The 19,540-nt window shown below is 30.7% G+C and overlaps 1 protein-coding gene across 1 annotated transcript; it reads left to right on the forward strand.

The window, feature by feature from the left end:
* Positions 1 to 10,485: 10,485 nt before the first annotated feature.
* LOC102612668 (uncharacterized) lies at positions 10,486 to 18,211 on the forward strand. The gene is made up of 7 exons (XM_006478696.4): positions 10,486 to 11,076; positions 13,724 to 13,823; positions 14,167 to 14,226; positions 15,861 to 15,975; positions 16,753 to 16,835; positions 17,362 to 17,423; positions 17,785 to 18,211. The coding sequence occupies exons 1-7, from the start codon at positions 10,850 to 10,852 to the stop codon at positions 17,894 to 17,896; spliced, it is 759 nt and encodes a 252-aa protein (XP_006478759.2). The 5' UTR covers positions 10,486 to 10,849; the 3' UTR covers positions 17,897 to 18,211.
* Positions 18,212 to 19,540: the final 1,329 nt, after the last annotated feature.

Here is a 19,540-nt window from a genome sequence, read left to right on the forward strand (position 1 = left end):
TCATCGGTGTCAAAAGGTGGGCTCTGAATTATTTAGTCATTTGCTTATGCTATCAACTGAATTTTCTCATTAAGGTAAGCTAATTACACTTTCGATCGAGTTCAAGCTAAGATTCACGTTAACATGTAGTTTTAGGAAGACTTTTGAAATGGTTAAAAGGTTTAATTCTATATAAATTAGCGGTCAAAGAAAATCCACAGATTTTATACACTTTTAAAGTTATTAATAAAAGATTTATTTGCAAAAGTTTTGCTTAAAAGCAGTTGTAGGTAAGAGCCTTAGATGTTTATAAAAGTAATCCGCCATTCCTCACAAGACTGACTAAAAGTTATACTCCATCTTAGACTCATGTAAAGTATATGTATAACATTTGTTTTTGCATTTCTAGGAACAACTTTACTTCCTCGTATGTATTTGATGTTTTAAAGTTAGTAAGGATAGGGATACAAATTCTTGTAGAAGTTTTTTATGTACAATAATGAGCTAGAAATTCAATGTAATTATCGAAGTGGCCGTATGTGAAAATCATCCAACCAGTAATGTATTGACACATATTTTTGTACAAAGAAAAATATTTGTATAAGAGTTATAAAGTGAACCCAGCTACAGAGGTCAATCGCAAAGTAAGAAGATTGATACACAATAAATGGATATGGTAATCACCTGGGTTAAAAAAATACGTGCGTAGTAAGATTTTTGAAGTTCAGGGAGGAAACTTGATTTCTCATCACAATGGTACACGTTCATAACAATTTAAGCATGAATGGAGATTCATCCTAAGCTCATTTAGATAACCAATCATTCATTATTATTGTTGGTTCTTCCAATTTTAAAAGCCAGAATTTTCTGAATATGAAATCGAAAAGCTTCAATTATGATAGAAATGGAATCGAATATCAAGCATGACAATGTTGTATCACTCTTAATTAATTGATTTTTACCAATTGGAACTAAACGCATGGGGTATTTTGTGTAGCGTACGATAAGCTTGAATATCTAGTAACATCTTACTTGCAATTGAATTCGATCCTCAGGCTGCATGTGTTGTCATTTTGTATTTATCTAACAATTAATGAACTACTTTGTACTCGTTGGTCCATGGTATTTTTGTTATTCAATATTAATTGATTTTTCCAAGTTGCCAATTTTCAATAGATTACAATTGGAAAGCTAATGGGAACTGTAGGTTAGCTTTATATGAAAAATATGCTAAATTAATGGTCAAGTTTAAAACATTCAGCACGAAAGTAATAAATGAAGCAATCGTGTTGCTTAACGACCAACCTTGGGATTTATTATGAGTATCATTTAATTAAGTTGCTATTTTATTGACTGCAAAATGCTTACACTGGGTAAAAAAAGAAAAAAAAAGTATAAAATGTACTAATAATTAATTATATAGTTATATAGGTTATATAGATTTTATGGGTATCAATGTAAGTAATTAAACATCTATTTTTTGTATACAAATCTAATGCTTTAAGGTTATTTCATCACAAGATTTAAGAAATAAATATGGACACCTGATGTAATCTTTTGGGTAAGGAAAAAAATTTAAAGATGGCCAATTCATAAAGAGGATAATTCAAAATTTATCCTTTGGGTAAAACTAAGAGGTATGAGATTAAAATCTCACCCCCATATGTGGAGAAGATTATATATAAAAAGGTAGAGAGACAAATAAACTTGAGTAATCAGTGTCAAATAGAACTACCTGCTACAAACTATTTAACTTGGACAATGACACTTTTTTCCTTCTACTATTAAGGTCTCAAATAAGTAAAGCATACAAAATAGAAGTGGGTTGTTATATTTTTCTAAAACTTAATTGTGTGTTGTTACAAGTCCATATTAAAGTTATGTATATCGATGATGAATATATATATATATATACCTTTCACTTCCGGAACTAGGACTAACACATCAGACATTTCGATCATAATTTTGTAAAAAATAGATTTGAATGTTATTGGGTAAAGTAGAGACGTTTTGTGTGTGTGATCACTAATTTGTAAATATTCATGTCAAAGGGGTTGTTTGTTTTTATGTATGAAATATTAATTTGACTTAATTTAAGATGTTTTGATATTTTAACCTGTTTGCTTTTGTATCTAAAGTCTTATTGCAAAATATTTTTATATGAACGGAAAAAGTAAAATTTATTGACTTTTATCTTAATGATAAAACGTCTAAATTGAAAATCAATTTTTTCCTATAAATAATTTCATTAAATATATTTGTTTCCTACCTAGCTATTAGATGTTATATTAAAATTTCTCTTGATCTCAAACTTCACTTCATATTAAATACTTAACATACATTCAATTTGAATTTTAAACAAATTCTTTTACTATTAGATAACAGTTCTTTTATGTATAAATATTATTTTAAATTGTAAAAAGTAATGTCATAAAATTTATTTTTCATTAATTATTTATCAAATGCTTACTTATAAATATCTATAACATATAAAAATTATTGTACTAAATAACACTATAAATATATACCTATTTAAACTTCAAGTTAAATAATGCTTTCAAGTATAAGTATAAAAGTATTAGATTTAAAATGCTTTGAGTTCATAAAAACAAACAACTTACTACTTTCACTCACACATCAAAAAATAAAAACAGACATATTATTTTGACATAGACATTCAGACATTCAGACATTCAAACTTCAATAACATTCAAATTCATTCAGATTTCAAAATATAAAATACATAAATGCTACCTAAGAATTCATTAACTATTGCATGAAACTTATATTATTAATTTTCCATATATATTGAAGTTATTAGATAAATAACACCATCAATATCGATATATGAAAACAGTATATATATAGCAACAACCTCATTACAATGTACCCAAATTTGGTTTGCCCTGGACATTGCTTCGGTTCGATTAATTATTATTTATTAATTACTTCAGGGCTTATCTGAAAATCAAATTCTACAGTGAGATCAAAGCACCCATCTCCCTCATCCACAATTGGCTGGCAACATTCTTTAGAGAGCTCTGATTCATCTTTAAAAAAAATTCATGCTCTTAGATCACATCGAAAATAAGTGAAATCGTGAATTTTAATTTTAATTTTAATTTTAATTAAGTAAAATCAAATATTCACAAGATCACCATCATTAAGGTGATGATAAGTCTCTGGAGAAATACTATGTTTTATTTTGCTGATTTTTATATATTTAGCTTTGTTGGTTATGTCTATTTCCCCATGTCATCGAGGTTCAAAGGCGAGACTTCTTATATCTCGAGAAGTTTTATCAATTATGATAATTAATAAGAACTCGCATTTAGGTTCTATAATTAATATATGTTATACAATTTTAATATTATATTTGTTTATTATAAAATTTTCACCCTAAGGTGAAAAAGGTAAACCACTTTGATTTAAGGGACGGCGTATTAATTTTGACAATAGAAAAAAGAAAGAAATAAGAAAAAAAAAAGAAAAAGAAAAAAGGAATGTATTGTGCACTTAATACCCTGGCTAGGACTATATTTCAGACTTTTGTTTCGATTATTGTAAATTTGTAATACTGATCATGTTTATGAAATCATTTATTATTGAATGAAACTTATATTTTATTAATTTCCATGTTGAAATTATTTGTTTAATAACATCATCTGTAGATATATGAAAAGCATGCATGTTATATAATTCTTTTAAGCAACATGACAATCTCTCCAAATTTGTTGTGCCTTAGCATATGCTTTGGTTTCATTTACTTCAGGGTGTCTCCCGATATCATAAGATGCCCAAATATCGTAGCAACCTTTTCCATCGCCCAAAAGTTGTCTGCAACATTCGTGAGAGAGGGTATCATCATCATCAGCATCTTCATTTTTGTAATTAATGATTTCGGAGAAAGCCTTCTGACAGCTTTCAGCGACTACTGCTGTTCCACACTCACCCAAATGGAAATTGCGAATTTCTGATGGCCGGGGAGGTAAATGTATAAGATCGTTTACTTCAACTTGAACTGCAAGCACCATTGAGAGCATTAATACCACCAATCCGCTAACTAAGAAAAAATTACCGATCTTGATGAAGGAATGGATCTCCATGCCTGCTGCCATGTTAATCTAATCCTCTCTTGTATTTTGGGAATGAGATCTATTGCTAGACATTTATATGTATGAAAGTAGGGAAACTAATAACATAGATATAGTTTGTGGTTTGTGGTTTGGTGTATATATATAGTTATTTATTTATATTTATATTTATTTTCTAAAATAAGGGAGTTTCCATAACCATTTCGCTAAATCAGAGGGATGTCATTGTTCTTTCCTTATGAAATTAAAATTTTGTAAATAAAAACGTATCATGGGATTGACTTTAGGATGATTGTGTTTGATGTTCATTAATTCAAATTTAAATACGCTGAAAGATATTTTCTTGAAGGATTTACTATCAATGTAGAAACTAGAAAACGGACAAATAATTCTATCAGGAATACAAGGATAATGAACATATATAAAATAGTAGAAATTAGGATTAATTAAAAATCTCTTTTTTTTAACATAAATTACAATTAAAGCATTTAAAAAAAGCTCATAAAAGGCTCTTAATTAAAGCAAAAACTAACTGCATTGCATTCATATTTGTTATTAAACATAGAAGAAATCAAGTAGTAAATGCGACACAACTTGCTTGCTATAAAGGCCTAAATTTTTCATCAATACTATTGAATTTTATTTGAAGTACTGATAAAGAATGCTCTGCAATGAAACTGATGCAACGAAAGGATAAAGATGTGGGATGGTCAATAGATAGGGATATTTTAAGTACTTCACTGATTCTGGAAAATAAAAGAATAAAGAAATAAACTAAATTATGTTGATTTTAAGAATATCTATGAATCTATGTGTTAAATGATTTCACAAATACCGAGAATAAAACTCAAACTAAGAGTTTATTCTAAGAAATAATTAATAACAAATAATCCAAGCCTCCACTTGTAAAAACTACAAAAGCCACCTATTTAAACTAATTAAGACTTATCCTAATTTTACTAGAAAACCTATTTTAATAAGACTTATACCTTAATCAGGAATGCAACTCAAATAAACAATGCCTAAACGATAAAACTATAAATAGAAACCCAAATTATACTAGAATACAAATTAATTAAAATATTCCTAAATATCATAAATTTTAACCTACTCAATAGGATTTCTTCAATTTCTTACTCTACATCAAATATTGTCCAAATCACTACTTATTGATAGACCTTTTCCATTTGCTTAATTGAGTTTTTTTTCCCTCAATTTATATAATTAAAAAAATAAGATTTTACGTAAATCCTTCAGTATATTATTATTATTATTATTGTTGTTGTTATAAATAAATAAATTAAGCAGAATGAATTTTAACCTTTATTATAATTGGGAGGAAAGAAAAGTTGATAAATTATCCATTTTTCTTTAACGAGATCGAGCTTTCAATCTCTTTTTTTTTCCGACTTTCTTTTCTTTAATATCAACATTTTTTTTATTTCTCAAAGTTTCTACATAATTAAATCAAAAGACTATTGATCTCAGGAAAAAAAAAAAGTAGAAATATTTAATTAAATGAAACGACTATTAATCTCGAAAAAAAAAACTAATAGCAAACCAACACGAAGTCATAATTGTTATATTTGAATTATTTTTTTAATGATAATATATATAGGTCTTTAGGGAACTACTCATGTTTTGTTTTTGTTGATTTTTTTTTTTTAACTATAAACGGACAGCAACTAAATTCTCCTTCCACTTGGGTGATCAAGGTTCAAAACTCATATATCTCGTGCCATCCCAAGAAGCTTTATGGCTTTACCGCAAAAACTACTTAGGATCTTATAGTAATTATCCTTTCAAAAGTAATGCGATTTACATTTTTTAGTGGATTCTCATTTTAAACTTGTAATTACAAAGAAAAAAAGAGCAAAAATGTGCGTCTTACTTTTATGTATACTTAGGAACCGATGCAACGATTCCATTAGTTCTAAGTATTGGCAGAATTTTGTTCAACAATATCGGATTTTTTTGAGAAAGAATATATTAAGGACTCTATATGTTTCTAAGCTTAATTCCAACCAAAATTTTGTAAGAACACTTAAAGGTTATTTCAGACATCTCGTGCACGTTTTAATCTTGAAGATTCAAAATAATATTCAACATTAGGAAGATTGATAAGTTTTAACTAAATAAAAGTATTTGAAGACTACTCGATCGATTCTTAATTTAATATATATAAAGTGAGTATTTGACACGTTAATTTATTAATTAAAAACAAAAGGATGGATAAAGACCAGATTCATCTTTTAATCTCCTTACCGTCCTAAGAATTAAACTCGAGTGACTAACTAAATAAAGCTGTTTTAAAATCACCCAGCCACATTATTTGGGAATAAACCAATTATTTTATCTATTGGAAGGCAACTTTTACTTGAAACAAATATTTTTACTTCACTGTTTGAACACAAAGGAATGATGAAATGGATTAAAAATCTATCATGGACTAGGCTAAAAGGAACTAACTAAAGCGTAAGTCTCCCACAAAAATTATTTGAAAATCATTGTAAATTATACGCATGCTTATTAAAATGATTGATTAAGTAAAACAAATTTTAATTAACATTATTCCGTAAGGCTTTAATTTGCTTTGAAACTAATTAAACAACAGCCTCACATTTCTTCCGAAGTTGAATACTGCGGATGTCTTGGGGTGGTGATAAGCACAAAGAGATCATGGCAAGCTCGGCCTCCAATCCATTAGTAAGTTGCCTATAGCAATCATCAGAGAGGTCTTCGTTCTTGAAAAAAGCAAAAATAATAGGGTATTGAAATTTAAGTAAATTAATTAAGGGGAGAAAAGAGGATTAAATTAAAGATGAATTTGGTCTTGGGAGACAAGGAGAGATAAGATTCCACTTGATGATACAAGACTTACATAAATAAAAGTCACTCAAGTTCGATTCTTACTTAAAACCATAAAATGAATTGACATAGGTGACCAAATTCATGTTTTGATAAAGATTTAATGAATCGAACTCGTTGTGGTATATATAATTCTACCAGATATCTTTCCAAATCAACAGATGGCACTATAATCAAAACGACTTAAGAGTACAAGACTTATATTAATGAAATGATTTTATTCAAAGAGATGTGAAGAAGTCACAGGACATTTGTTCAGTGAAAGAATACACAAAGCTTTTCTTTTTCTGCATAAAACACGAGTAGATTCCATGAGAATTGATTTTTCATTGCACCAAAGACCAATTCTGAGTCCAGAATTTTTATTAACTGAAGAACATTTCAATAACCAATGCACGTGATATTCCCCACAAGTGATCTAAGATACCTTTGGTATATCTTACAGTGAAGACAATTAATAATACAAACATTGGAAAACGAATTTATCAAGCATCATTTAAACGCAATATATTACCCAAAAATTTGTATTTCTGTCACCAAAATTAGTATTTGTTTTTTAAGAAATTTGTTGATTCAACAAATAAGATATACTTCATATAATACAAAATGTTTAAGCATCAAATCTCTCTTTACCTTTTTTTAATGAAAAATAATAATAATATGGAAAGTAGCCATGACTTTCTCAAGCCTTTACATCTCAAATAACACGGAAAGGAATCCTTTTCCATTCACTGCCCGCAGATTCCAACCTCCCTTAAGTTCAATCAAAGGTTCTCTCAATTTTCTCAACTTCCATGCTTCTTGATTCTTTCAATAAATTTATTTTATTTTAGTAAATTTAAAATTAATGTGGCTTTGTGCAATGTGATTTGTTAATATTATCACACACTTTCTTTGTTTCCTTATGTATATATCTTTTATTCACTCTTCAAGTTTTAAATTTGAGACATTATTATTTGTTTTTGTTTCTTCATCTATAAGGGTTTTGCAGAGCTGGCTAAGTCTTGTGAGTTTGCTTTGTTTTGAAGCTGAAATTTGAGAATTGAATCTTTTGAATATCTCCATTTATTTGATTCTTGGAATAATCTATTAGAGCCTCTTCCTTTAGCTTAAGTGTTTGCATTAAAATTATGAATTAATTTTTCATCCATTAAATTCTTCATTTTTATTAGGACTATTATGTAATGGTTGATTGAGAATCTATATCCAATTGATTACCTTTATATATGATGCCTCTTTACCCAATGCCACCCAATCATTTTTTTTTAGGGGGGTGACTTTCAAAGATTCTATTTCTTGATAGTTGAATTTAATACATTTCTAACTTTGTTATAAATTATTTGGAATTTCCTAAAATAAGAAAAGAGTAAATAAACATAATTCCAATTTCACCAAAATCTGGTTTGAATATATAGATTTGGAATCTGATTTCTTTCTTCTACAAACCTAAAAATTCCTAATTGTTACATCAAATAACACTCATTATCAGCGTGGAAGATTTTTGAAGTTTTGGTTAAATGAATGAATTATGTTTTGATGTAATAAAATTATTTCAAAATCATATGATCTATTATTGACTAGACAAATATGAAAGTCATCCACTATATGACAAGTTGCAAAAAGGCCGTCAAGTCACACAAGCAATTTGCGGGGAAAAAGGAAATGAAATGTCATTCACATTAGCTTTATTGAACCAATTAATTAACAAATTAATTAAAGCTTAGAAAAAGGGGAATCAAAAAGTAGAAATAATTAAAAAGTTGTGAGGGAAGGCTGCTGCTGACCGCTGGGTAGGGGTGAGATCGATTTTGGTCGATGAAAATAAAATGTAAAAGGAAAAAAATAAATTAAATAACTAAATACAATTGTTGTTTCTGAAAATTATAATTACGAAATAAATTTTCTATTCGAAGGAATGCATAAAACTCTGCCCATACTTTTAATAATTAAAATTACGTTCTGTACATAATGCTAAAGTGAATTTTAATTAAATTTAGACGGGTCTTTTGATGCTGCTGCGTCATTGTTATTATTATTATTTATGTGCCATCGATCAAGATTTATTAAAATGAAAAAATTGGTCATGATTCATTTAAAATTCATTTAAAATGTATAAATAATATTTGTATATTGAGTTCAGATATGATGGAGATGCTCTAATGTAAAACAACCTCAAAAATCATTAAATACAATTTCAAATTCAGCTACATGCATCCAATAATTTTAGAGGCGGCTCTACGTTGGAGATGCTCCAACTCATCTCCAATGTAGCCTCTGCCTTGTATAGTATTGTCAAAGGAGAGCTATAAATTGAAATTAAATAAATTCTAGGTCAAACATTGAAGAAATGATTAACATCGTGCAATGATTTTTTTTTTAGGGGGAAAGTACAAAGTACAGTGACTTGATAAACTATTAGAATGTGACATTTTAATTTAAGATGCCAGGTTATAAATAAACAAATAGAAAGGACAATTAAAAAAAAAAATTCATGAAATCGCGCGAATGAATTTGTCATTTGAATTTATGGTTGCTATTGATTTATGCAGATCGAATTTGATTTTTGCATGAAAGAAAATTTTGTTTGTTAGAATTGAGTTTGATTCTTGAATTCTTGATGGAAGATTATGAAGATATGTAAGTAAAAAGAAAAAAAAAAACAAGAACACAGTCTTATTATTATTATTATTTAATTCTATTCATTATCATCATTAACTGAGACTGAGAGAGCAAACAGAATGGGGTGTTGTGATAACTTATAAATATAGTGGACTAAATTAATAATTCTTAATTAATAATGGGAGTAAACTGAATTTAACCTAAATTTGTATTCTTAGTTCTAGATTATTGGCAAGTGTGGCATCAAATGTTGGATATTCTTTAGTATTGCTCATTATTTCAATTATACAAATAAATCACCAACAATAATATATTTGAGGACCAATTTGCCTATTTTCAAAATTATTCAATATTATGATTTTTGAAATAAAAAAATTACAATAACATCATTGTTCATTGAGCACAGCATTATTTTTTTAAAAATTATTAAAATTTTGATGTGCCGACATGAGGATGTGACATGGCAATATTAGCGTTGTTGAAATTTTTCCTTTCTAAGAGATCGCTAACAAAATGACAATTTGAGTTTCTTCATTGGTGATTATTAGATTAAATAATAAAAAAATAATTCTATATATTTTACAAATAATTTTTTAAGATAAATTATTAGCTATATTAAGGGTAGTAATGAGACGGAATTTATCAATTTCAATCCCGTTTCGTAAGTGAAATAAAAAAATATTTTATTTTTATCTCTATTTTTTTATATAATAAAAATATATATCTCAATCCCATCGCAAGCCTATCAATAAAAATTATATTTTTTTCCTTTTTTACAAGCAATTAAGTAAGCGCCAAATGTTGTGAATTTAGCGCCAAATTAATAATATTCTAAAAGCAACAGTAAAAGCAAATACATAAAAAGTTAAAGAAGAAAAAAACAAAAAGCTTTTTCCTCTTATTTAAACAACAAATAAAAACAATAAGAGAAATATAAATGCTTTCATCATCTTGAATTGGCTTCAAATTCCCCTTCATTTTCAGTTCCGTACATCTCTGTCTCTCTCGCTCGACGATTCCCAGTACCCAGTTGCCTCACTGCTTCCCACACGCTGTGCTGTTGTAAATAATATTTATTGTTATTAAAAAAAAAACTTCTTCTTTCTTCTTTTTTTTGTCAATTTATTTTTCGTTAGTACGTAATAAAAATTCTCCATCTGATGAACTCATTGATTCGCGGGAATCACTTTATCAAAATCTTTAAACGCGGCGTTGCAAAGCAAGTTTAAACAAAGGAAAGATATATATACATATATATATTTTCTTTCTTTTTGATTTTTGTGAGACACATGGCGAATTCATCCGGTAATCATCATCAAGAACATAGTCACGGTCACGGTCACGGTCACGGACACGGACGCCATCCGTCGTCGTTTAATGCTACGACGCCGAATCAGAGTAACGGCAATTCGATAACGCTGGCGGAGAGATGGAGTGCGATTTTGAAGCATAACCCGGGAATCTCCTCTGAGTGGACGCTAGAGGAGCAAGCGATTCTTGAAGATGGGCTTCAGAAGTGAGTTTTCTTTTATCTTTTTTATTTATTTGAGGGTTTTGTTACTTGGGTTCATTCTGGTTTTGCTTAATATTTGACGGGTTTGAGTTCTTTTCCTTGAATTTTGAGTCTTTATTGAGTGTTTTATTTTTATTTTTTATTAATTTCTGTCATAATAATTGTTGTTTTATTTATTTATTTATTTTTTTGGTTGTTTGTGTTTTTGTTTTGGGGTCTCCGAGTAAAATGGAGTGTGCGAGTGATTTTTTTATTTTCTTTGAGTAAAGACTCTGACTTTTGTTTTGTAAAAGTTGATTTCGATTTTCAAAATTTAATTAGAAACTTGAGTTCTTGGTACATTTTCTTTTGTTGGGCACTAAGTGCTTGGTTCTTAGGAAATCTTGATAGTCTCTTGGCTTGTACACATGCCTTCGATATTAACTTATGGTAATAATGATCTGGATAGGTTTGTAAATTATTAAGTATGCATTACTAATTTACTACTTGGGATTTAAAATTTAGTGATGTCTGTTAGAATTTGGTGCAGGGTTAAAAAATTTTCAGTCGTTGAGGGATTGGTGACATCCCAGATCTTTGTATCAACTCAATGATAGATGAGAAACTACAAGTAGGGAAACTTCCGATGAGCCAAAAAAGTGATAGGATTTTCTTTTGTCAAGTTTTTATGGCTCTTTCATGTTCCTCTTGGCTAGGACAGGATCAATTGGGCAGAAGTTGTATTTGATTAACTTAGGAGGATGAAAAGATAGGGAACAGAAGCGTAACCAATATGGTTTCATGTCATATGTACTGCATTGTCATCGTTTCCAGATGAGAAAAGTCGGATTATCTGCTGAACCTTGTTAGAATCGCTTACCACCCTGTTTTCTGAAAGTTCTATAGCTCCATTTGAACCTTTCTTGTGTGTACGGTAGATGCAGAAACATCTTTTTGTTTTGCTTCCTTGCTTTTGTCACTTTCTTTTTCCCTCTATTTGACTTTGTCAAATTATATTTTAAGTGCCAAGTAGCTGAGGTTTCTCAGCTTCATGAAGACATAAACTGGTAAAATATATAGGATAATTACTAATATTGTATTAAGATTCTTCATGATAATAGTCCCTGTTGAATGGTCTAACGTTTTGAGGAACACAAGTTGTGAAAATCTAGGGCTAGCAACAGTGTGAGAAGAACGCTTGTTTCCGCTTTTGTTGCCATCAGCCAACCAACAATTAGTGAGAGATTTCATCTTGTGTCCAACCAATATCATTTCATTATCATCTTTCACTTACTTTAGTTACAAGATGGATCAATGTGTGATGTTGTCTCATGAACTGAAGTAAGCCACAAAAATGTATGCAGATGGTTCCCATGGTAGCAAGATGAGCGAGATAATCTGCTTTTTTTTTTCCTTTTCTTTTATAAATGAAAATACATTGGGAAAAATGAGGTCTAATTCCTGTTTCCTCCACTTACCTAGGATAATTTGCTGCTCGGCAACTCTTATGGCATTTTTTTTTTCTCAGGGTATAGTATAAATGGAAACTAAATGTTCACCCATCCCCTGTGAGGGGGGGGGGGGGGTTTAAAAACCCCAAATCTCTTGGATCAACTCAAGAGATTTTACCAGTTGAAGCCAACTAGCACCCACACTCTTATAGACTCACTTTTTCTTGATTGAGGAAGTGTTTGTTCTATGTAATAACTGTGTTGTATAAACAGGATACCTGTATAAGTAAATTGCAACTTGATTACATGTGCCATGCATGTAATATAATCTCTAGGTGATTCTTTTATGACTTATATTTTTGCATAGTTTTCATGTCACTCTTTGCTGCCCATTGAACTATTAGATTAAGGAAGCTGTAGTGTGCAAACAAATTAGAAACCTGCAAAGTGGTGCTATAAAGAAAAATGCTTTATTTACTTATTAATTATCATGTTTCCGTGTGTTCAATAATGGAATTCTACTCAGAAAAGAAAAGCCTTAAACCCCTCCTGATTTCCTTGCAGTAGCAAGGTTATGACTTTCAGGCAGTACATCTTCAAGCTCACTTCTATGCTATGCTTGTACAGATTTTTACACAAAAGAAAAAGCCACATCACTCACACAAGGGTGACACCAATTTGGACTCAAAATTTTTCCCCTCACATCGTTCTTTTGTCTCATTATTTGCTTACTCTCTTTTACAAGCCTTCAACTGCACCTATATGCTATTGCGTTTGTCACACTCATTCCTCTCATGAAAAGAAAGGCCAGGCCTACCTTTATTGGTTTCATATGAGGCTAAGCATACCAAAATAATTTGATATTGTGAGCTTCTCAAGATTTTTGCGGAGTCTTATAGAATAGTAGTGTAAGCTTATAAATATATATACAGAAATAGAAAGAGAGTTGAAGAGGATTCTATGGTGGCTGTGTCATGTTCAAATAGTTGTCCTGAATGTTAAACACATCAAAATACAATACATTGTTTCTGTTAAAAGTTGTAACAAAAATATTGGCTGATGCCTTGGTTTAAATTCATTTTAGTTGCTTAGAATCTATCCTTTCGGCTGTTCTTTGTAATCTCAATTGCATAAGCTTCAGTTTAAAGATTAGGCTGTGCTGATTTTGTTTCATTCAACAGTAGTTTGTCTGATAGAAGTGGTCATTTTTTTCGCTGCAGATATGCATCAGACAGAACATTAACTCGCTATGCAAAGATAGCTGTGCATCTCAATAATAAAACAGTGCGGGATGTAGCATTGCGCTGCAGATGGATGACTGTAAGATCCGTAGTTCTTGTTTGCGTGTACATTCTGTATATTTCTCATTTGCAAATGAATTAAAATCTTGTCCCTGAACCTGCAAACTGCATGGTTAATAACCACTGAGATATTTTTGCTTCAGTTGAGTGGCTTTAAGCATGTTAGTGAAATAACATCATTATAAATCTTTGGACTGGCCGTTTGTTGGTTCTTGCTGCTCTGTTAGAGCAGTGCTTAGAATATCCATCGAGTATGCGGGGTTGGAAAATATATCTATATAATAGCTGGAAGAGATCTAAAGTAGTGCTATTTGATGTTATAGTTTAATTTTTCTAACTAATTATATAATATCTTTGTTCAGAAGAAAGAAAATAGCAAGAGAAGGAAAGAAGAATTATCAAGGAAGAGCAAAGATAAAAAGGTACAATCTAGTAAAATGTTGTAGCTATTGCATTTGTGTTAATATCTTTAATCTTTAAATTCATGTTTTAGTTTGGTCGACATATTTTAGTTACCATGTTAGGACTATTTGGGTTCATGTATGTGCTCCAATGAAAGAGATGCATCTTTTATTAAAACCAACAAAAAATTATCTTAAATTTAGCCACAATTGAAAATTGATCAAACCATTACGTATTCGCTAACAATAAGGAAAAGAATAAGTGTGCAAGATAATAAGCACCTGTAATATTGAGCTCCACTGCAGAAAGTTCCTTGGCTCTTTAACAACAATCTCCACAGCCAAGTTGGTTCTCCCAACTGGTGCAAAAGTTTGTTTTGGCGCGGGGGGGGGGGTGGGGGGGGGGAGAACTTTTACCATGAGTTACTAAATTTTATTGTGAATCTCGAATCCAGTTGTTGCATAAACCTTTTATATTTATAATTATATTTTATGTCAGTTAACGGTGAAACTTGAGTTTCTTATCTTAGCTTTTGTTTAATTTAGTTGCTAAAGTTCCACATGCTTTATTTATGGGAATGGACATCAAAACTTTCATTATATATTCTTCAAATAAATAAGGTCACCTATTAGTTACACAATTCAGAAATCATAATACCTCACATTCTTCATTGTTGAAATTAAATGTCACTATATAGTTTATTGGTATGTAGAAATTTTTTTCTGAAACTAAAATTGGTCTTATCATTGTGTTTGGTGTTAGTATTATTACATTTGTTCGCCTTAAAATTAGAGATTAATTTTTTAAAATATTAAAAATTGGAACATAATATAATATGAAATTGAAGCTTCATTCATTTAATATAATAAATGCAGTCAAATAAAACCCTCGAATAATTAAACATGTTTAAATTAAACATACTAATGAATGTAAGAACCGGATTACATTTAGGTGATCTTGCCAGTAGATAGTATATACATTAAACTCGATTTAATGTGCATTAAAGTTACATGGACTGTATGTTAAAAGTTTACTAAAGATTTTAAATTTTTCCCCCCCCCCCCCCCCCCAAAATGAGCTGGTGAGGAAAGCTTTGGATTCTAACAGATCTAATTCCTAGGAGATGTGCATTGCACATGAATTTATTAGAAACTACCATATCAACTGAACTGCATTGGCTTCAGTTTTCAGACAAAAAGACTCTGTTGTCACTTATTTTTGCTAATATCTCTTGAAATCGTTGAAAGTTGGTACTTTCTGCTACATTCATCATTTTCCTTTCAAGTCTTATGATTCTTTTCAATGAAACCGAAAGTTTCGTCAGCTAATCTTCTTAGTCACATTGTCAATTTTACTGCTATATATTCTTGAAACAATGACTGATGCTATTAACTTCAACTGTTATATCACAATTGTATCAAATTTCTTTATTGCTTGTTGCAGTTGTATCTAACCAATTCTGTGGCTTTAACTAGAAGGTTGAGATGCTAGAGTAGGGGAAGACTTTTATTGAAATATGTTAATTCACAACAATATTCTCGATGTGGAGCATGTAGGCTTGATGCCGTAAATTTTTCTGTGAATATGTTAAGAATTGTTGTTATGATTTATAGATTATCGGTGCTTAGGAACATCTTTTGATTTTGATTTATAGGAAAGAGTTATTGATCCTTCAGTAAAGCCAGCTCACTTTGCAGCCCGGTCCAATGTTCTTCCATATGCATCAACAATTATTCCTCCAAACTATGATGATGGCTTTTCTCTCAAAGGTTAGCTCTTCCTTGCTTATTTGCCGTTCTGTTTCGTAGGTCTATAATATAATTTTAGTATGGAAAAACAACTCTTTTCCATTTGTGTGTGAGCTTTTCATCTCCTAAGCTTACTTCTTTTTTGGGCTAGATTTTATTGTCTCATGCACTTCTCATTTTGTATCTGATATTTTCCATTAACAACCTGAAATTAGAATTCCCACTTTATCAAAAAAAAAAAATTCTATTTTACTTCAGATGAATCAAGATCTCACTGTTAAGCTGTTGAGGAAACAGTGCAGCATTCATTGAGAATGATAATGATACTGTACATCTTGATGCTTGAAATATATAACATACTTAAAAATGGTTGTTGAAGTAATCTATGAGTTACGGATCTCTTTTTACTTAGGAAGATAAATTGTGTTACGGGATAGAGGGAAATTTTAACAATTAAATGAGATATTCAATCAGACCTGTCTTGTCCAGCTGTTTCACTGTTTCATTGCTGAGCTTGAATGCTATAGAACATGTTGTGCATTTTTGGTTTAAGAATTAATATGATTCATCCGTCTATGGTTTCTATGCATTTATAGTTGACATGGTGATGGCACTTCTGTTAAAGGTATTTTTTGCTTGAGAGATAATTTCCTCAATAAGATGAAACATTACTTTCTCGATTGGTAGATCCTCCCCCAGCTCAACTATCGCCCCACTTCTCTCTTCTTCCCTTTCTTTCAGGTCCATGAAACATTTATGGCAACATAATAATGGAAATCTGCTTTGTGGTGGTTGCAGCCATTGGCGGTAATATAGGAGATACTCTTGAGAAGAATGCACGGGCCTTGAATCAAATTTCTGCAAACCTTGCAGCTTTTCAGGTTAAGTGCTTCTGTTGTAAAATATATGATTTCATTTCAATCTGGTTATTTCATTATCTGCCTCAGTAATTTTCTTCTGTACTTTCATGTTGATTATCAACTCTTGTCTGATAGATCTCGGTTGTATTTTGTTCATGTGTGTGAAAAGTAATGTTTATATATAACACTTGATTTGTTTACAATTGGAACATCTCAAAAAATACCGGGAATGTGATCAGCAGTTCTGTCTCCTGGTTGTAATTTGGATAACTGGAAGGAAGAGAAAAATTCATTGAAATGAATTCCTTTTTATTAATTGGAAGATGGTGTTATTTTTCCTTCTTTTGATAGAAGGTATAGAAATCATTGTGAGATTCTGAACAGCTTTTATTATTGTTGAATGACATTTTTACTTTCATAAAAAATTTCCAATTTTGTTTCACTTTATGCTTTTTGGAGACATTTTGAATAAGTCATCTTGTTTTATTCATATTTTTTATCCTTGTTGGCCGTCACTGCTTACTTTTATAACTTTTTTCCTTTTCAGATTCAGGACAATATCAGTCTCTTATGCCAAACTCGCGATAATATTCTTCGAATATTAAATGAGTATGTTTGCCTGTCTTTATCTACTATTTCATTATAATTTCTTCAGGTGCTTAAAGATAGTATTCTCTTGAACCTTTATGATAAGTATGACTTTTCAAAACTGAAACTAAATATCAAATCCATGGCCACTGTATGCAACTGAAATTAGACCTTAAACTGCCAAAGTACGTGAGGGAAACTAGACCATAGGAAGTTGTAGCTTATTAGTGTGCAGCTGATTCTATATGTTCTACAAATTTGCCAACTATCAAAATTGGAAATCACCCCCCCCCCCCCCTCCCTTCAGGTTCTTTCTTCCGCAATCATTTAAGCTCATTTCTGTTTTCTTGTTTTCCTTACGTTACATGATTCTTCATTGCAGAATGAATAACACATCTGCCATAATGAGGCAGATGCCGCCTCTTCCAGTGCATTTGAACGAAGAACTATCTAACACCATCCTTCCCCCACCGAACATCCATAGGCATTCATGATTCTGCCTGAGACATCAGTTAGACGTGATAAACTCCCAATGTGATCATGACCCTGCCTCGAATTCCAATCACGGAGGAAATAACTCGCGAATCGCAATCAAGCTGCTCATCTGCTCCTCCAACTTGAACTGACCCTCGTTCCAGTTTCATCTCCGCCCGTATATAGTTGAAATTTCATGCAATAGTCTGTGCAGTAGCTGGTGAATTAGATTTTATGTAGAGATTAGGAAATAAAGAGCAATAATCAGTGATTAATTGTTTTGGTGTGTATGCATTTCTTTTTGGGTTTTATTCTCAACTAACGCTTTTTTATTATGCTTTTTCTATTAGCTGGGTAAAATTTATCATTGCAGGTGTATATATAGACTATATATCTCCGATAATCAGCTTCTAATCACAGAGCTTTTCATTAATTCCGAGATTTTCATCTCATAAGCCTCAATCTCAATTTTTTTCTTAGCTCTGTTAGCGAATCTCTTTTACATCCATTAGCTTCAGCAAATGTACAAAAGTCTCCTCTCTTGAGTGACACGCCTTAAATTAAATTTGTGTGTCGTTTTTTTTGTAAGTTTTACCCATTTGTTGATGTTTTAAGGATGGTATATGAATGTAAATTGCTTCTCCAACCTTGGTGATAGCAGGATTCAGTAATTGAAGAGTCTTTATTGGATTACCTTTACAAGATTTTATCATAAGTATATGGTGCCCGTTTCCTGTCCCCAGACTCCAGACTCCAGACTCCAGGCAATATTCATGTGATTATTTGAACAATGAATAGTAAAACAATTGCCCTCTAATGTTAAACTGTTAAGCATTTACTGATATTTGGATAAAGTTTGTCTGGTCTGAGAGTGATTCAGTAGCTGCAGTCTCTTATTGTATCCACAATGAGTAGTTAATTAGAACTTAAGAGGGCAAATGCTATCTTATTCGGAAGGCTGGTTATTTACTTATTTTTGCTGAAATAGACCTAAACTGTTTCGGTTTGAGAGTCGGTACAAACTCGGTGTAATAAATGTTGGTGTTGAGACTCGAACCTGCACCCTAGACTCTGGGGGACAACTTGTGCCACTCAAGATTGTCCCTTTGCAAATTCTTCCACACTTATCTTCTCCCGCTCTCTCTCTCTCTCTCTCTCTCTCTCTCTCTCTCTCTCTCTCTCTCTCTCTCTCTCTCTCTCTCTCTATACATATATATATATATATATACACACACACACATATACATATGAGTAGTTTTTCAATTAGTGATCCCTGATTTTAATAAAGTCAAGGGTCCCTGATTGAATATATATATATATATATATATTTATTTATTTCATTATATGTCTTTATTTAGCTATCATTTTAGGACAAATAAAAAGAAAAACAAGAAGCTAGACATTTTTGGGGTTAATCTTATGTTGCATTTCCCATTTTAAAAATTTTTATTTTATTGTTTACAATAATTTTTCTCATCTAGTCGATATTTTTTAAAAAAGAAGCTCTTTGTTTACATTTATTTAAAGGACCGTAACAATTACGTATTTACAAGAAAATCGATTGAGAATGAAAGATGCAAGTTAAATATGAACCTTATGTTCCTTATACATGCGATGTAACTAGAAAGTTGAAATTTATTGAAAAGAATCCGAAAATGATATTT

This window comes from Citrus sinensis, chromosome 3 (genome assembly GCF_022201045.2).
Source record: "Citrus sinensis cultivar Valencia sweet orange chromosome 3, DVS_A1.0, whole genome shotgun sequence".
In the NCBI taxonomy this organism is placed as follows: Eukaryota; Viridiplantae; Streptophyta; class Magnoliopsida; order Sapindales; family Rutaceae; genus Citrus; species Citrus sinensis.